The sequence below is a fragment of the Trichoplusia ni genome, chromosome 20 (genome assembly GCF_003590095.1).
Source record: "Trichoplusia ni isolate ovarian cell line Hi5 chromosome 20, tn1, whole genome shotgun sequence".
Lineage (NCBI taxonomy): Eukaryota > Metazoa > Arthropoda > Insecta > Lepidoptera > Noctuidae > Trichoplusia > Trichoplusia ni.
Window position 1 is genome coordinate 1,197,003 of NC_039497.1, and position 15,054 is coordinate 1,212,056.

General features: G+C 35.1%; 1 protein-coding gene across 5 annotated transcripts in view; it reads right to left on the reverse strand.

Annotated features, from left to right (window-relative positions):
• LOC113503731 (MAGUK p55 subfamily member 5-like) overlaps window positions 1-15,054 on the reverse strand; it is a 142,078-nt gene that overhangs the window by 100,369 nt on the left and 26,655 nt on the right. For 4 of the 5 annotated variants that reach the window (XM_026885812.1, XM_026885809.1, XM_026885814.1 and 1 more), the window contains one exon: window positions 13,770-14,212. In XM_026885812.1, coding sequence (XP_026741613.1) covers window positions 13,770-14,212 — 443 coding nt within the window. Of the gene's footprint in view, window positions 1-8,399; window positions 8,913-13,769; window positions 14,213-15,054 lie in introns of those variants that run through there. The other variant, XM_026885811.1, reaches the window with a different exon arrangement.

Below are 15,054 nucleotides of genomic sequence, written 5' to 3' on the forward strand. Positions count from 1 at the left end.
AATGTGCAAGCGATTTGCAGTGCAAATTTAGAAATTTTAGATTTGGTGGCAAGATAGCCTGGCAGTAGCCAAGACCAAACTATTTGGAACGCTTCCTACAGGAATGCTTTGTTCGAAAGCGGCAAGTATAGGGATGCTGTATTATTGGCTGATAGTGGGTACATGAATCGGCCTTATATCATGATGCCACTGGACAATCCACAAACCCCAGAGGATATACTATATAATGAGGCTCAAATCAGAAGCAGAAATCCTGTTGAACGCATGTTTGGGGTGTGGAAACGAAGATTCCCTGTACTTGCCTTGGGGATGCAGATACAAGTGAAAAAATGTCTTGCTGTTATTGTTGCAACGGGAATACTGCACAATATTGCAATAAAGGGAAAGGAAGAGTTACCACCAGATGATCCTGAACTTGAGTTAATTATGCCATGGGAAGATTTGTTCCGTCAGGGCCATATCAGGGAACAAAGAAATAATGGAGTTATGAGAGATATAAATCCTAAGCGAAGAGAGCTAATAAATAATTATTTTAATTGATTTATAATTATTAGTTGTTATGATGTCTTTATTTTAACTGCATTAAATTTTATAGACCGAAAACAGTTAGTAATTTAAGTACAAATGAAAAAATCTTAAGTACAAATAAAAACATGATTCATAAATGTAACTAAAGAATAAAAACATAATGTGGTGTATTAGTTTAATTAAATTCGTTTGTAAAATAAAATAAAAAGTCGAAAATCATATATTTTTTTTTAACATTTCAAGTTCCATTTCCAATTTCTCCGTTCTAATTTTTTCTTGTTTTAACTGTTCTCGTAAAATTTCTTCCTTTAGGGCAGCTTCTTTTTGGGTATTTTTCAACATGTTCTCAATAAGTAATAATTTGCTTTGCAGGACTTTGTCCTGCAAAGAAGTCTTTGGCCTTCTTCGGTGCAGCCATGTTGATGTCGAAAGTTCTTTATTGCCGGAAAGTGTAGTCGACACTTTAGTTTTCAAATCTCTTGGAGTCCAACTGCTCCACTTTTTATTTTCCACTTTCTAAAAAAAAATAGAAAAATTATTGTAATTAATTATTTCATAATTATAATGGCCATAAAAGCCACTTGTCTGCCAGTACCTACATAAATATTTTAACCCACCTCAGTTGGAATAATGCCTTTGTTTTTCTGAGACATACTGGAATCTTTAAATATTGGTGAAGAAGGCGCATTGGCATTGAGTACTGTCTGTGATCCCAGAACGACCCCAGACTCGATATCATCCTGGTAAATAAATAAAAAAATTACCTCGTATAATATTATGTTAATTAAAGTTACTATAAAAATATAACTCATAAATATACTTTTTTATTAAGAACTTCAATTTCAGTATTTGAATTACGAAGTTCCTGATCTGAGAAATGTATATCAGAGTCATAAGGATTATCAAGTCCATCCAAAGTTGGGCCAAGTAACATTTCCACTTGTCCTTGAAGTTGTCCTGGTGGTGGAATGTCAGGCTTGCCTCCTCCTGCAAAGAAACACAATACTTAGCACGACTTCTCGGAATAAATCTATACACTTTTCTTTTTAAAAACGACTATTGCTCTAAGGAATTTAATCCCTGTGTCGTTGGGTTTCACAAACATACAATTCACATGCAAAAAGACACCCAGACTCAGAACAAGCATTTGTGAATCACTCAAAATAATGCTTGTACTACGCGGGAATCGAACCCACGACACGCGGCGCACAGTGGGTTTGGCGTGATGACCTTAACCACTCGGCTATACCGTACAAGCATTGGATGTGCCTAGCTGTAGCATATTGTGTTCTTCTTGTTTTCAGGCCTAGCTAGTTCATGTTTTAAAACAAATAGCTGTGTCACCTACCAGTTAAAAAAATATTTTTTTTGGCAGCGGCTTTGTCTTTCCGTGTGGTGCGTTTGATGTTGTCCCAGCAGGTTTTTAATTGCTCAACGTGACGCACGTGAAAAGAACTTAAACAATTAAATTCTTCTGCCAGTTTCTTCCACCCTTCATTTTTCGTTGCACTGGTCACGGCATCCGCTTTTTTATTTTCCACGATATCCTTATGCCGTGAAATTAATTCTATCAGGAGTTCTTTTTCGTGTGTGGTAAAATTCGGTCCACGTGTCTTCTTCGACATTTTTTTATTTCAAAAAATCGCGAAAAAATTACACCGCAACAAACCGAACACAACTAATCAAAACGTAAACAACACCTAGATACCTTGACATTTCATTTCAAACGACGTATTATACGACTATGTAAAATGTCGTCCAATTCCATATAAATACATGTCGGAAGCGAGCACTTCAATCTGGTTGCTTAAAATAAGAGCGAATGACTTGCCCGTCATTCAGTTAAATGGCAGATTTACTAATGCCTTGTTAAATTTTTGCCGTGGGACACATGACGACATAACAGACCGTTAACTATTAACAATCCATTAGTAAATGACCGATTATGATTTAACAAACAGAGTATGGTGAAACTGGACCTAAGTGTCGTGTACTTGACAATACAGTTCCCACGTACCACGATTACCGAGTCAATGTCAAGTTGAAAATGACGCATTATGTTATAAGAAGATTTCCGCAAATCATCATCTTTGGTAACAATGGATTTTATGCTCAATTTGCATATCGGATATTCCTGAGATGTATAAAAACATTTTTGGTTTTCGGACAATTTTTTGTCATGTCATGGATTAGGCTTCGTCGAAAAATGGACTATCCACAGATTTTGCTTTAGCACTTGCTGATACTTTACATTAAACAACCTAAAAAAATCCTAACTGGAGATTAAAATTAGTAATATCGGTAGAATAAGGTCAAATTCTATCATGATAATAAAAATAAGGAATGTTCCTAAGCTAAAGCATAAAATCGGTATAAAACGCTTAATAAGATGGTGAAGCTGGTTTTCTAGATCAGGATAACCTGGCAGCTGTTCGAAGGCAGAGTAACGATAAAAAAGGGTTCTACTAAATGACATCATAGACAAAATTCCTAGTCAAACCTTTTTGGGAGCCTCTCTCCTATTCCTACCTAAACTCATCAGAGTTTTAGGTCGTAACTTACGAAGACCAAAAATAAGATCGCTATGATATCTAATCTGTAATATAATAATATCTGAAAACGGACAAAAATGGAGAAAGATAAACTGCTTTAAAGGTTTAGATGGTTTTTGATTTCTTAAAAATTTAACATAATCGTGACTTCACGCGTAAGTTCCAGTCACTATTAAACGATTAATCAATTATTATGTATCAAACTACAAGACGAACTGAAAAAGTACATTATCCCTATTGTAGTCTATATAGTTCAAACTTCAACTACACTTAATTATACTTAAAATTCAATAAAAACAACGTTCTGGTTCGTAGCAGGTCTTGGAAACAAAAAGCTAATAGGATATCCGTAGACAATCGCTTCGGTCATGAACGTTAAAAAGTTGTCTATGCTACCCAGTTAGACTCGTTCCACACGCGGTGAGGTCGCGGTGAGGCGCAGCTATAAACTCAAATATGTATCAACAATAAACGATCCAATAAGGATGACGACTGGGTATAAAATGAAAATATCAATTTGGTCCCATCAGTTAGATAATTAAAAAATATTAGACACGTATTTTTTTTCTTTTACTGAAAAACTAAAATTGATAAAAAATACGACGACGGCTTTAAAGTTTAGGAGAGCTTGTGACGTAACGATTTCTGTCATTTGATAAATTTAAGTTCGTCGTCCCTATTGTTTACGGGGTTATCGAAATTTGTTTGTCTTGTGTATGTAGATTGTTTCGTTTTAGCAAAGGTAAAGAACACGATGGGATGTCATTTCCATACGTTGGGGATTCGATAAGTTCTAACGCTTAGCACTTAGCGAATCGCCCAAATGAAAGTGGTTTTACTGATGCCTCTGCTACTGGTGTTAGTCTATAGGAATACATAAAATTAAGTAAATAGTAATTCTAAACTATTTCGATAGGGCTCAATTCCTTCTCGCAAAACTGGCCCATGACAGTCATAGAATGAGATAAATGGAAAAGATTCCTTTGCCCTGAAGTGGCTAATAACTAGGTATAATAAAAATAGCTTCTTGAAATGTCGGCTTGAATTTTCAGAGAATTAAATCTACCGCAAGCAAGCAAGACTTCTTCAATAAGGACCTATTTAGCACTTCACTTGCACAGGCGTACAATAAAATTACCACATTTATATCATAGCTAACCGGCCGTACATAATCTCGTGTGAAAGCCATCTTAAGAGCTCAAGCATCTCTCATTACCCGTAATATTACCGGCATTGCCTCCAGGCGTCGTGTGTAGCCGGCCCTAATGCACACTTTCTTGGGAAAGTTTGAAAAAAATAAAGCGACTTACAAACGAAGTGCGTTGAGTATTAAAAATGTATTCGCCTCAGGCTTGAGGATGCTTCTAAGAAATTCTGATGTGTTTTGTTTTATAAGTGTTGTTGCCGTTGTTGGACGTCCTGTGCTTGGTGGGTTCAGAGTTTGGGATGATTTTAGGGTGACGAAATGTATACTGAGATATTTTTCTAACTTAGTGTTATTATTTACTAAGAAGGCTACTAATAAAGTAAGAATAAGTATCGATCCTCGCTTGCTCACATTTGGGAGATCCCCGATTCCATTATTTATTACAAACAAATATTCCGTAATTGCAAAGTTAACTTTGATATTTTCCCTGACTATTTTTACTTATTTAATTATTCTTTTTAATTATAATTACTAAATATCATTTTCATTAAATATACACCCTTATACTGACATAGATTTACTAACTTACACACAACCTCTAGATACTTTCACAGTATAAGTGTGGTATAATAATTAAGAATATTTTATTAGCTATTAATTAAGAAATTCCACAGGCACCGACTCACACCAAAATATTTATAGCCCATCATTCATTTGCATACGTTACGATCAATTATAAAAATGCCTCTGACGTCAGAGTCTCGTCAAATCAAATTATAGGTCAAACCACAATTCATAATTATTAGAATAAACGTCTCATCTTTGACTTAATATACCTACTAAATAATATTTCGTAAGCCTGTTTTCATTATTATTTAATGAGATTTCGTATTCTCTCTCTTTTTATTTATATTTACATTGTATCCCTCTTTTTTATCTATACTCTAAGCTACTCTCGCGACCGACTACACCGATTTAACCAAGTAGGTAAACTTTATTTTGTAAGTGTCTAGGAAGCATGGACTTGGGATCAATGGGAAATATCACAATTGTATTTTACACAATTTTGTTAAATGGAACACAAGAAATATCTATATTATCTATATCTATCTATTCTCTCTTTTTTGTATTATAATTGCACCTCTATCCCTTTTTCTCAAATCTTAAATAAATAATTTGTGTATTAAAATGTGAATAAATCTAATGTGGTAGCAAATTAGCATGTGGAATATAAACGCCTGATTTTGTGCGCTTAACATTAATTGCAATTATATTTATTAGTCAAGCAAGAAAAGTGAAAGGTCAATGCACTCAAATCATTTCTGTGTCAACTTTGAATAACATGAATGTGGTCAAAGAAAAAAGACTTATAAATAGATAATACTGTAATAAGATTTTAAACTCATTCAAAGATTCATTTGATAATAGAAATTAAGTGCGAGTTGGACACTTAGGGGTCCGTATAAATTGGCTTAATAAAAACTGTAACAAAAATTGTTTACCCAACACATTTATGACCGTAACAACGTAACCTTCAGATTTATTTTTATTATTTGGTGTTAGGTAGCAACTTATACACATAATCTGTGAAAATTTTAATTGTCCAGCGATTACTCTCACTTCTTCATCCTTTTTATAGTGACCGACCTCGTGTTAAGGTTTAAATCAGGTTGTCATGGTAACCTGTATTCCATAACAAAAAAGACAATAGCAAAAACAAAATCTTTAGACCAACCAACAACAAACTGATCAACAAAGAAAGGCTAGATTAATAAGAAACAACACTTAAATTGAATTAAAGTTAATAATATAAAAATTACAATGATTGCGGAGTTTCACTGACAATCGCCGACAAAAGGAGGACACGATAACGTGACTGCTTTTTATGCCTCACACAAGATAGATCTAGGTAAGAGTTTAATAAATTGGTAAAATACATTTAGTATTTACTAGCGGTTGCCCGCGACTCCGTCCGCGCTTCAGTTTACAGAGCACCAAGGCAAGGGGGTTAAAAAATAGCCTTTTACCGCCTTACTACAACCCTTTCTTCTAGTTACCTACAAAGTAGCTATGTCCTTTCTCAGTATCTAGCATGAGCACCAAATTTTATTGCAATCTGTTCAGTATTTTTTGCGTGAAAGCGAGACAAACAGACAGATGTAGTTTCGCGTTTATAATATTAAGTATGAAATTTCTTTAACTTTATCCATCCACACAGTGGGTTTTCGTGATTTGTCAGGCCTAGAAGAGCTTGCGTTACGAACTCGTCTTTTGGTTATAAAATTTTTCTTTGGACTTTTATGCCATAGATCGCCTTAAATGGAAGGACGGGAGGAAGGCCTTTGCCTTGACTTTGGATCTTACTGCTATACATTTCGATTTTCGATTCGTTTCGATTCCCATGCAGGACAAGTGTTTGTGTGATGAGCACGATCATTTATGTGTATTAAGTATGTATTTAGAAGCATATAAAGTATGTCTATCATTCGTTTTATGATAGTAGTGGAATATTATTATATAAATTTTTAGCAAAAATTAAAAGACCATTCCGTTATAAGTCGCCATTAACGTTTTACTGATTTTGTCACTTCAAGGTGTAAAGCAGCCATAGAGGGTCGAGGGAGGGAGAGTAGATTACATTGCATAAGGTGATTGAACCTTTGATTAAAGTGGGGTTTCATAAAATACATACGTTTAAAAAAACATTCCATTTAAAAACAGATCGGGAAGCGTGTTTGATGCTATTATCACCATGACAACCATTTGTTTACTATTTCGTAATACGTATTGAACAAGATAGTGTGAACCAAACAATAAAAACTAAGTAAAGCGATCACATAAATTAATACCGAGTTACTCGCAATAACTTCGTAATAATCGTAATGTAACAATTACAACGTGTTTGTATGTTCACACCTGTTTAAATTGTCGCCTAGCACGACACGAAACGATACGAAACTTGTAAAGTCGGACAAATAGTCAAAGAAACAAGGAATTACGAAAACGAAAGCTAGCTGTTTGGATATATGACCGGATTTAATAAAAAAGTAAAATTTTAGTAATAGATGTGATGGTGACTGTACTTTTAAGTTGTATTGTGTAATGTGTCTTGTTTGGGGTATATTTTTAGGTATCTTATTAAAAAAAAACCACGAGTAAGAAAATCCGTTTTAGGGTCCAGTGCAGTAGGATTTCGGATTAAACCAGATCTTTAGAACTTACCTACAAAAGGATTAAAAGAAACAATACAATTCGTCTATTGTTTATCGATATCGAAGATAAGCTAATTATGTTCTTTAGAAAACTAGAGATTACTGCAAATTCGTCTAACTTGGATTCATCAATTTTAAACTGTGAATTTGTTTCTAGAAGATTCAGAAATCCACTGCACCAAAGTTCGTGACATAAGAATGTATCTTCGACATTCAATATAAAACTTATCAAGGGTAGCCCATAATATCTCATATCCGTGTTGTAATAATATATCATAACTCAGGAAACTGGTCTAGATGTATGACCTGAATATCTAAAGAAGTTTCAATAACATACAGAAACATCAATAGGCAATGTATAGGAAAACTTTGAATCTAGACTTATTAAAAAGAATCTTGTATTTGCCATGAAATATTTCATAGAGTCTGCATGGAGCTTGAGTATATAGGTAACGGTCATAAATAAATGAAATTGATTGTACTATTGTAAATTCAACAGTAGCGAATTGGAACCTTACCTGCCTCTAGGATAAACTTTAATGACGTCATCATAACTTCACAGAAACCAACCCTAAGTTAAGCAATAAATTTAACAGCGACCGAAATTATAGAAACAGGTCTAAACCATTGGCAGAGGAATAGGAAACTACTATAGCACTAGGTATATCAACCGTTGGGTAATTCAGTGTTAACAATAACAGAATACCTAATTATTCGTAACTATGAGTTTCAACTATCCCAAAATCATTAACTCCATAAAATAAACCTTACTACAGACACACTAGAGACTAAAATACAACGTTATCTCCGCATTCACGGTACACTAACTAAGTAACAAGATAATCCACGTAAGTTTCCCATCTGAAGGATACAATGATCTTAAAGGCTAAAGTTTGGGAACACCGCCCAAGGGACCCGACAACTTCAGAACATTACCAACAACAAAAACAAAACGGTTACCTCTTAAAAAGTTGTTTGTAATGCATCCTAAAGCACTATTCACATCACAACACAACACAAAACACTGAGAATTTCAAACATTCACTAGATAACTGTTGAGCCCGCGTTCACTAGTGGGTATCACGAAAAAAATGTAAAGTGTAAACAGGACGCGTGGGAGTAGGGACGCGCACCGGGGCAGGTGGGGGCAGGTAACGTGCCCAGCGACAAGTGCTCCCTCGACAAGTGCCGGCGAATGACTGATCTACCTGCATGCGCGCGCGCAAGGCTGAGGTCGTTCAGCCATTGTAGTAAGTTTGAATTTTTCCCTATGGGTGATGCGATGCGACGCTAAGACAATGCCGCTTTTTGTGGCTGATCGATATACAATTGTTGTGTTTTAAAATACGTATGTAGGTGAATGGGATGAAATGATACGTGTTTTTATTTGTCACGTCACGTAACTTTAAACGTAATCATGCAACATTATTTATAGCTCATTCTTTAGCAAAGTTACTCTAGAGGTTCTTTTATCTAATAAAAATCACTCCGAGAATAATGAACTTTAAAAAAAAATTGTACATATTCAATTGTTGGATGTACCAGTAAGAGGATATCAGAAAATGGACAAAATATTCCAAAAGCGAATTATAGCATAGCCAATAAGTCAGCTATACAATAGTGAGCATCCCATTGTGCCATGCATTATGGTTGAATTGAACTGGGATAGTTTATTGGCTACCTCATTATGTGAAGGTAGACTCCGTGCAGACTTGGGGTGGAGCCCAGCGATGCGAAACCTGATGGCCGCAGCGAGACCGGATCCGTTTTTATACATTTAATTATAGCTACAAAACAGTAGCGTAGGAAAGTTATAGATTTCATTTTTTATGCTCCACTATCGTATGTAAGGGCAAGGACCTCTGTTACATTATTCTCTAATTTGCTAAGAAAAAAGTAGGTCAATGCTTCTTTTCGACCTGAAAAGAGTGTTGGAATGTATGTGGGTATGCTAAAACCTCAGTTATGAAAAAAATCCCTTTATAAGAGACCAATTTTCTCGATTGACTGACTCAAAAAACCATCGCAGTCTTATTCATGGATTAATGAAAAATTGCTAATTTTCACCAAATGATTTAAGTCTTTCCCCATGATTAAAATGTCTCGATTTATGGATAACGGAAGCTATAAGCATAAACTAGCTAGTTACCTCTGAAGCTAATATTTCTGCTATTGCCTTAGATCCTGCCCGACTAGATATAAATACCTCATTGGCTTTAAAGTTAATTCTAACTATCACACACTAACAAAGAATACCAACAAAAAGTGCAGACGAATTTGGTCTTTATCGACATGGTAGAACGCCACCCAGAAAAAAATATCAGTCTATCAAATATTCAAATAAGGATTTCCACGGTACATGGGCGCCAAAAATGTATGGTATGAAGACAATTAAAATTCAATGCATTATTAATCTGTGAACAAAATAACTCGATGAAAGTGCTTCAGTATTTATCGGTGCGGACAACGAACAGGATACCGCGAAACGTTTTAATAGCGGTAATGTATTTAATACAAAATATATAATTAATTAAAACACTCCAGATAGTGCTAATTGAAGCGATGCATAATAAACGCAATGTAAACATGCGGCTACATTTAACAATAAATGGAGGGTAACATATTTTTTTAAAGCAAATTCCGTTGTTTTTTTTTATAAATGTAGGGATTTTTTTGAGAAGCTTACAGATATCGAAATTATTGAATACCGGGGCTTCATAACTCATGTAGAATCTAATACGCCAAAGATAATACCGAATTTCCTATACTACAAAATTAACCACTTAGGCTTTCAAAATGTACTATGTTTGTCGGGATGGACTGATTTCCGTAAATGTACAATCTGCAGACAACATAAACGAGAACTTGTATATTCCTCTTCAAGAAAAATTAACTCATCAGATTAGAGTATTTGACTTATGCGAGCAAGAAACGGTAAGCTACGATCTGCCCCAGAATGTGCTGACATCTATCGGGTAATTGTGAAGATAACGCATCATGGTTGGAGGTAATTGGCAGCAACGCCGGTGCGTCTCCTACAACCAACGGACAGGAAAATTAACCAGTTGCTTTGCGTTCCTCGAGGTTATTTCGCAATATTTTTGTCGGTATGCCGAAATGTCGTAAGGCAATATTAATGTTCGAAGCTTAAGGAACAGAGCAGTTCAAGACACCAGGAATTTGACTTGGTAGGAACAGAAAAATATCTAGGAACAAATTAGCAATTTGATCATAAAGGTTAAACTGTAGTTCTTAGGAGTTAGGATATACCGCATTAGCGTAGTACTCTACACTGGGAAAAATTAATAGGGAACGACAACATAGTGACACGAAGCAATTGTTATAACTCTAAAAATGGACAAATGGATAAACAGAGTATATGACTGCACGGATAGCCGAGTGGTTGAGGTCACCACGCCAAACCCACTGTGCGCGTCGTGTCGCGGGTTCGATCCCCGCGTAGGACAAGCATTTGTGTGATCCACAAATGCTTGTTCTGAGTCTGGGTGTCCTTGTGCATGTGAATAGCATGTTTGTGAAACACCCCGCGACACAAGGATTAAATTCTTTACAGACGGAGTCGTTTCTTAAAAACAATGATACGGAACCTATATTCAACATGATATAAAACACGAATGCAACTACATCCAACACAGATAGGCAACGAGAAGTAACATCACGCATTCGATACGATGGATCTGCTTCATTGATGGTATCACAGTTAATTACGGTATACCCGAGTATATGGAACCTACCACCATCTCTCTAAGTGAGACGTTCTTCGTTATGGAAAAGAGACACTGCTATACACCTTGTAGAGCGCTCTCTCGCTCCCACACATGCACTTTATGACGTCTGTTGGCTGTGTATGTATACTGGTCATTCATGTATGGGAAACTCTATTAGTCTTGTGGATGATGGATTTCATGTTAGTTACAAATTGTGTTTCTTTAACTGAATGTTGATGAGTTTTCTCAGGGTGGAGAAAATTTATGTATGTAGATTATACTGAAGTGATGTTGCAGTTATTAATGATGCAGGCTTTTTAATATGCTGATTAGCAAGAACAGCTGAACGGCAAAATTTTAACATTTCTACCTTTTATTAAGTAACTAGTAATATTGTTTTGTGTAAACTAATCCAACATTTAATTGTTTAAATAGAAAAGAGCATTCAAACAAATCATGATATTGTAGATAAACATAACCTTTGTTTTCAATAAAACAATTCGCATATCGGACTTTAAACCACGTACATAAAATACTAACAAAACAAAATTAATTGCGAACATAATGATTTTCCTCGATTCATACAAACTGATGACTCACTGAATCTTAAAACAATTGACACATGACGTCAATCGGCGTCAGGGATTGCCCAAGACTATAACAATTCTATCTCATATCAGTAAATTCACTTCATGCTATTTTAAACTGTATAATGACTAGTGTAGAGATTAAAATCCTACGCATGGTCAAGTTAGGATTTCTGTTGTACTCGACTGTAAGTTGATGGCTTGTTATAATTAATAACTGGTTATTAAATAATGAATACAGAAGAAGAGACATACTGGAATAAGGTGCTGATTACGTCTGTCCATTAAATAAAGTAATTATAAGTCGTTTTATGATTCTGCAAGCAACAGTCGTAAAGATTCGATGTACGACGTAGTTATTAGAAGCAAGAATAACGAACTACAGTAACTTGTGCCACCAGAATAGAGGATTTTTACAATATTGGGTGGATCGTAACCCTTTTTTGGTAATTCTGTTTTATCAACATCAAAATACAATATAAGCACTCAACTCAAACAAAAGCATTTCAATTCCTACTTAAAGCTAAATTACTATTTTCAACACGAGCAACCACACTGCTTAGAAAAAAATGTCTTAAAAGTATAGACGCAGGAAGTCACTTCCAAATGATGTCAACTGCTTACTGGGTTTTGGCTTACTCCGGCAGAATAGAGTTCTGTTTCAATCGAGTTGTTACTCATGAAGCCGATACTAACGCTAATTATTAAAGTGGTTCGAACTGGAACTACGGTCGATCGACACCCTCGACCACGATTTTGACAAATTCGAATCAAGATATCAATGTAAGCATTCTTCATACCTATTATTCAAATCATAATAAATACATTAATAATCCTACATCGATAGCTTAGCATAACTATAATAAATCGTCTGATATTATCTTTAATCTTAAATAATACATCCATAGAATCACATAAGTCTGCAATGGAAACCTTTAGACCTGTCTGTTTAGCTCAGATTAATAATCGCACGTGAGCTAAATAATGATGAACACGCCTTAATTGTGTAACAAGGCATGCATCTAATAATTGCACATGTATTGTAATTGACGTGTCTTTAAATGGCGGACAAAACACGGAAGGTTTTGCATTTTAAGAGATTAGCGATGTGCACGGTTGCAGTGATCAGTAGATAAGTAGTAATTACGAAATATAAATATGAATAACCTACATATCAAATTGATAATTGATTGAAAATGATCGGTTTGAGTCATAAAAAGTCTTAAGAAAATCAATTTCTAGATGTACACATTGACACAGTTTTATTTAATGCTAAAGTTTCAGTTAAAGGGGAAGTATACCAACGAATAGACTCTTGAACATCATTTATGTACCAACCACTTGAAAATGATATTGTAACCTAAACCAAACTCGCGTTCCATTATAAAAACATGCTTGGTCTATTGATCAGCCTAAAAAATCCCCAACAAAATTTAAGTAAGGCGATACATCAACGGCTATTAAATTTAATATCCTTTCAGTACCGGCACTCGCTTTGATGCTAATTCACAACGGTTGACCTTGACCAACACTGCCAATACAACTTCCTACCTCAATTACTTTCTAATTCTTCGTTTTTTAATCGAATCCAATGTTATCTGATTGTCTTGAGTTTTTGCGATTTTCGTCTTTAATTACATAAATGGATATTTAATTGTACGCTTCAACAGAATCGCTAGGATTCGGAAATTGTCAAATGATTGGAGGATTGTCTATTTTACTTTTTGGTGATTAAATATCTATTATGTTCTACAACAATTACGAATTACGTTCCGTTTTGTTTGAAATGTTAGATAAACGGTGCTTTGAAACAGCATCATAGTCATCGCCAACAATAATTTTGTGTGGTAAAACAATAAAGCAAACAGTTTCTTCATTCCATACAATTTGAATTTTGTCTCATAACCAGCACAAGATTTTTTTCTTTTGGCACAAGCTAACTAAACGCCCAATTTTTTTTTTAATCATCTTCGGCTACCTTGCCTTACTCTAAGCAACCTAGATCTACAACTCACCGATTCTCTCCAGGTCCGAGCTTATTGTTCTCAACAATAGCCGTAGCCCTGATCCTGTGGTCAGGCTGTTCTCCAATCAGCTTCTCACTCCTACCGTTATTGAGGTGCTCTCGAGCCACACTGTACGCGTCACTAATATCTCTATCAACCACAATATCACTATCACACTGCACTACAACCTTCTCACTTTTGTCACCTTCGTGTTTCTCCGGTTCGACTTTATCTTCTTCTTTTATAACGTCTTTCTTTTTGTCGATGCCGTTGGCGATGACGGGAGCGGGTTTGGCCTGGAAGGACTTGGGCTGGGCTTTAGGTGAGGAGATGGTGGGCTTGGTCTCGATGGCGCCGTTCTCGTTGATGGATGTGACGTAGACTGTCGAGTTTGCGATGTACCCGTTGAGCTCTTGCCTGTTCTCTGGCTGTGTTCGTTTTCTACGGTTTAACTAGAATAGAAGAAATGAATTATAAAATTTGCTTTTTTGAGAGTATTTGCGTTTTTTTATGAATTTAGTCTGTCTGTAACTTGAAGAAAGCAAGTTAACTTGCTCGTTCTTTGATGAGTCATTTATGGAAATAAATTCAGATTATCTATTTAATTTTAAACTGCACCAGCTGCGTAATATATTAAAAAACAAAAGTAGATAAGAAAACAGATAGTTTCTAACTTTATTATAATTACATTGCCTATGTTTGTATATTAGAATTAATGTCTCATCAAGCATCGTCATTAGCAGACAATGCTTAGTATATTCTAATGATTAGCCCGGCGTTGATGACTGTTTCATAATCATTATCGCTGGTTCCTCCCGAATTATGCACTTTCATTTGGCTGACTAAATAATTGTATGTATATTTATTTATACTATAATTTACTGGAACAAGAACTATGGTATCGTTACCAACAAATGTATTATACAAGAAAATCTGACTAAAATAAATCACAATCGTTAAGCACATTTCCCATGCGTAGTAATAATGATTAAAATTTTATTCCAACATCAATTCTATGACCAAGATTATGACAATGGTTTGTCATCATATCAAAGTCTTCATGAAATGCTTTCCTTTTCTAATACATGGATATTCAGAGCGTTACTGAAAAGCCTGATCAATATAACGTTAGTTAATCACCAGTCAAACACTGAATACTTATTCAATCTAGGAAATAACATGTATTTCATAGTATTTTAAGTCGCCTTTAGTATACGCCCTGAACTCACAAAACATTATTATGTTGTACTCACAATACCTATTATTATTTAGGTTCAATAAAATTTATAGCTTC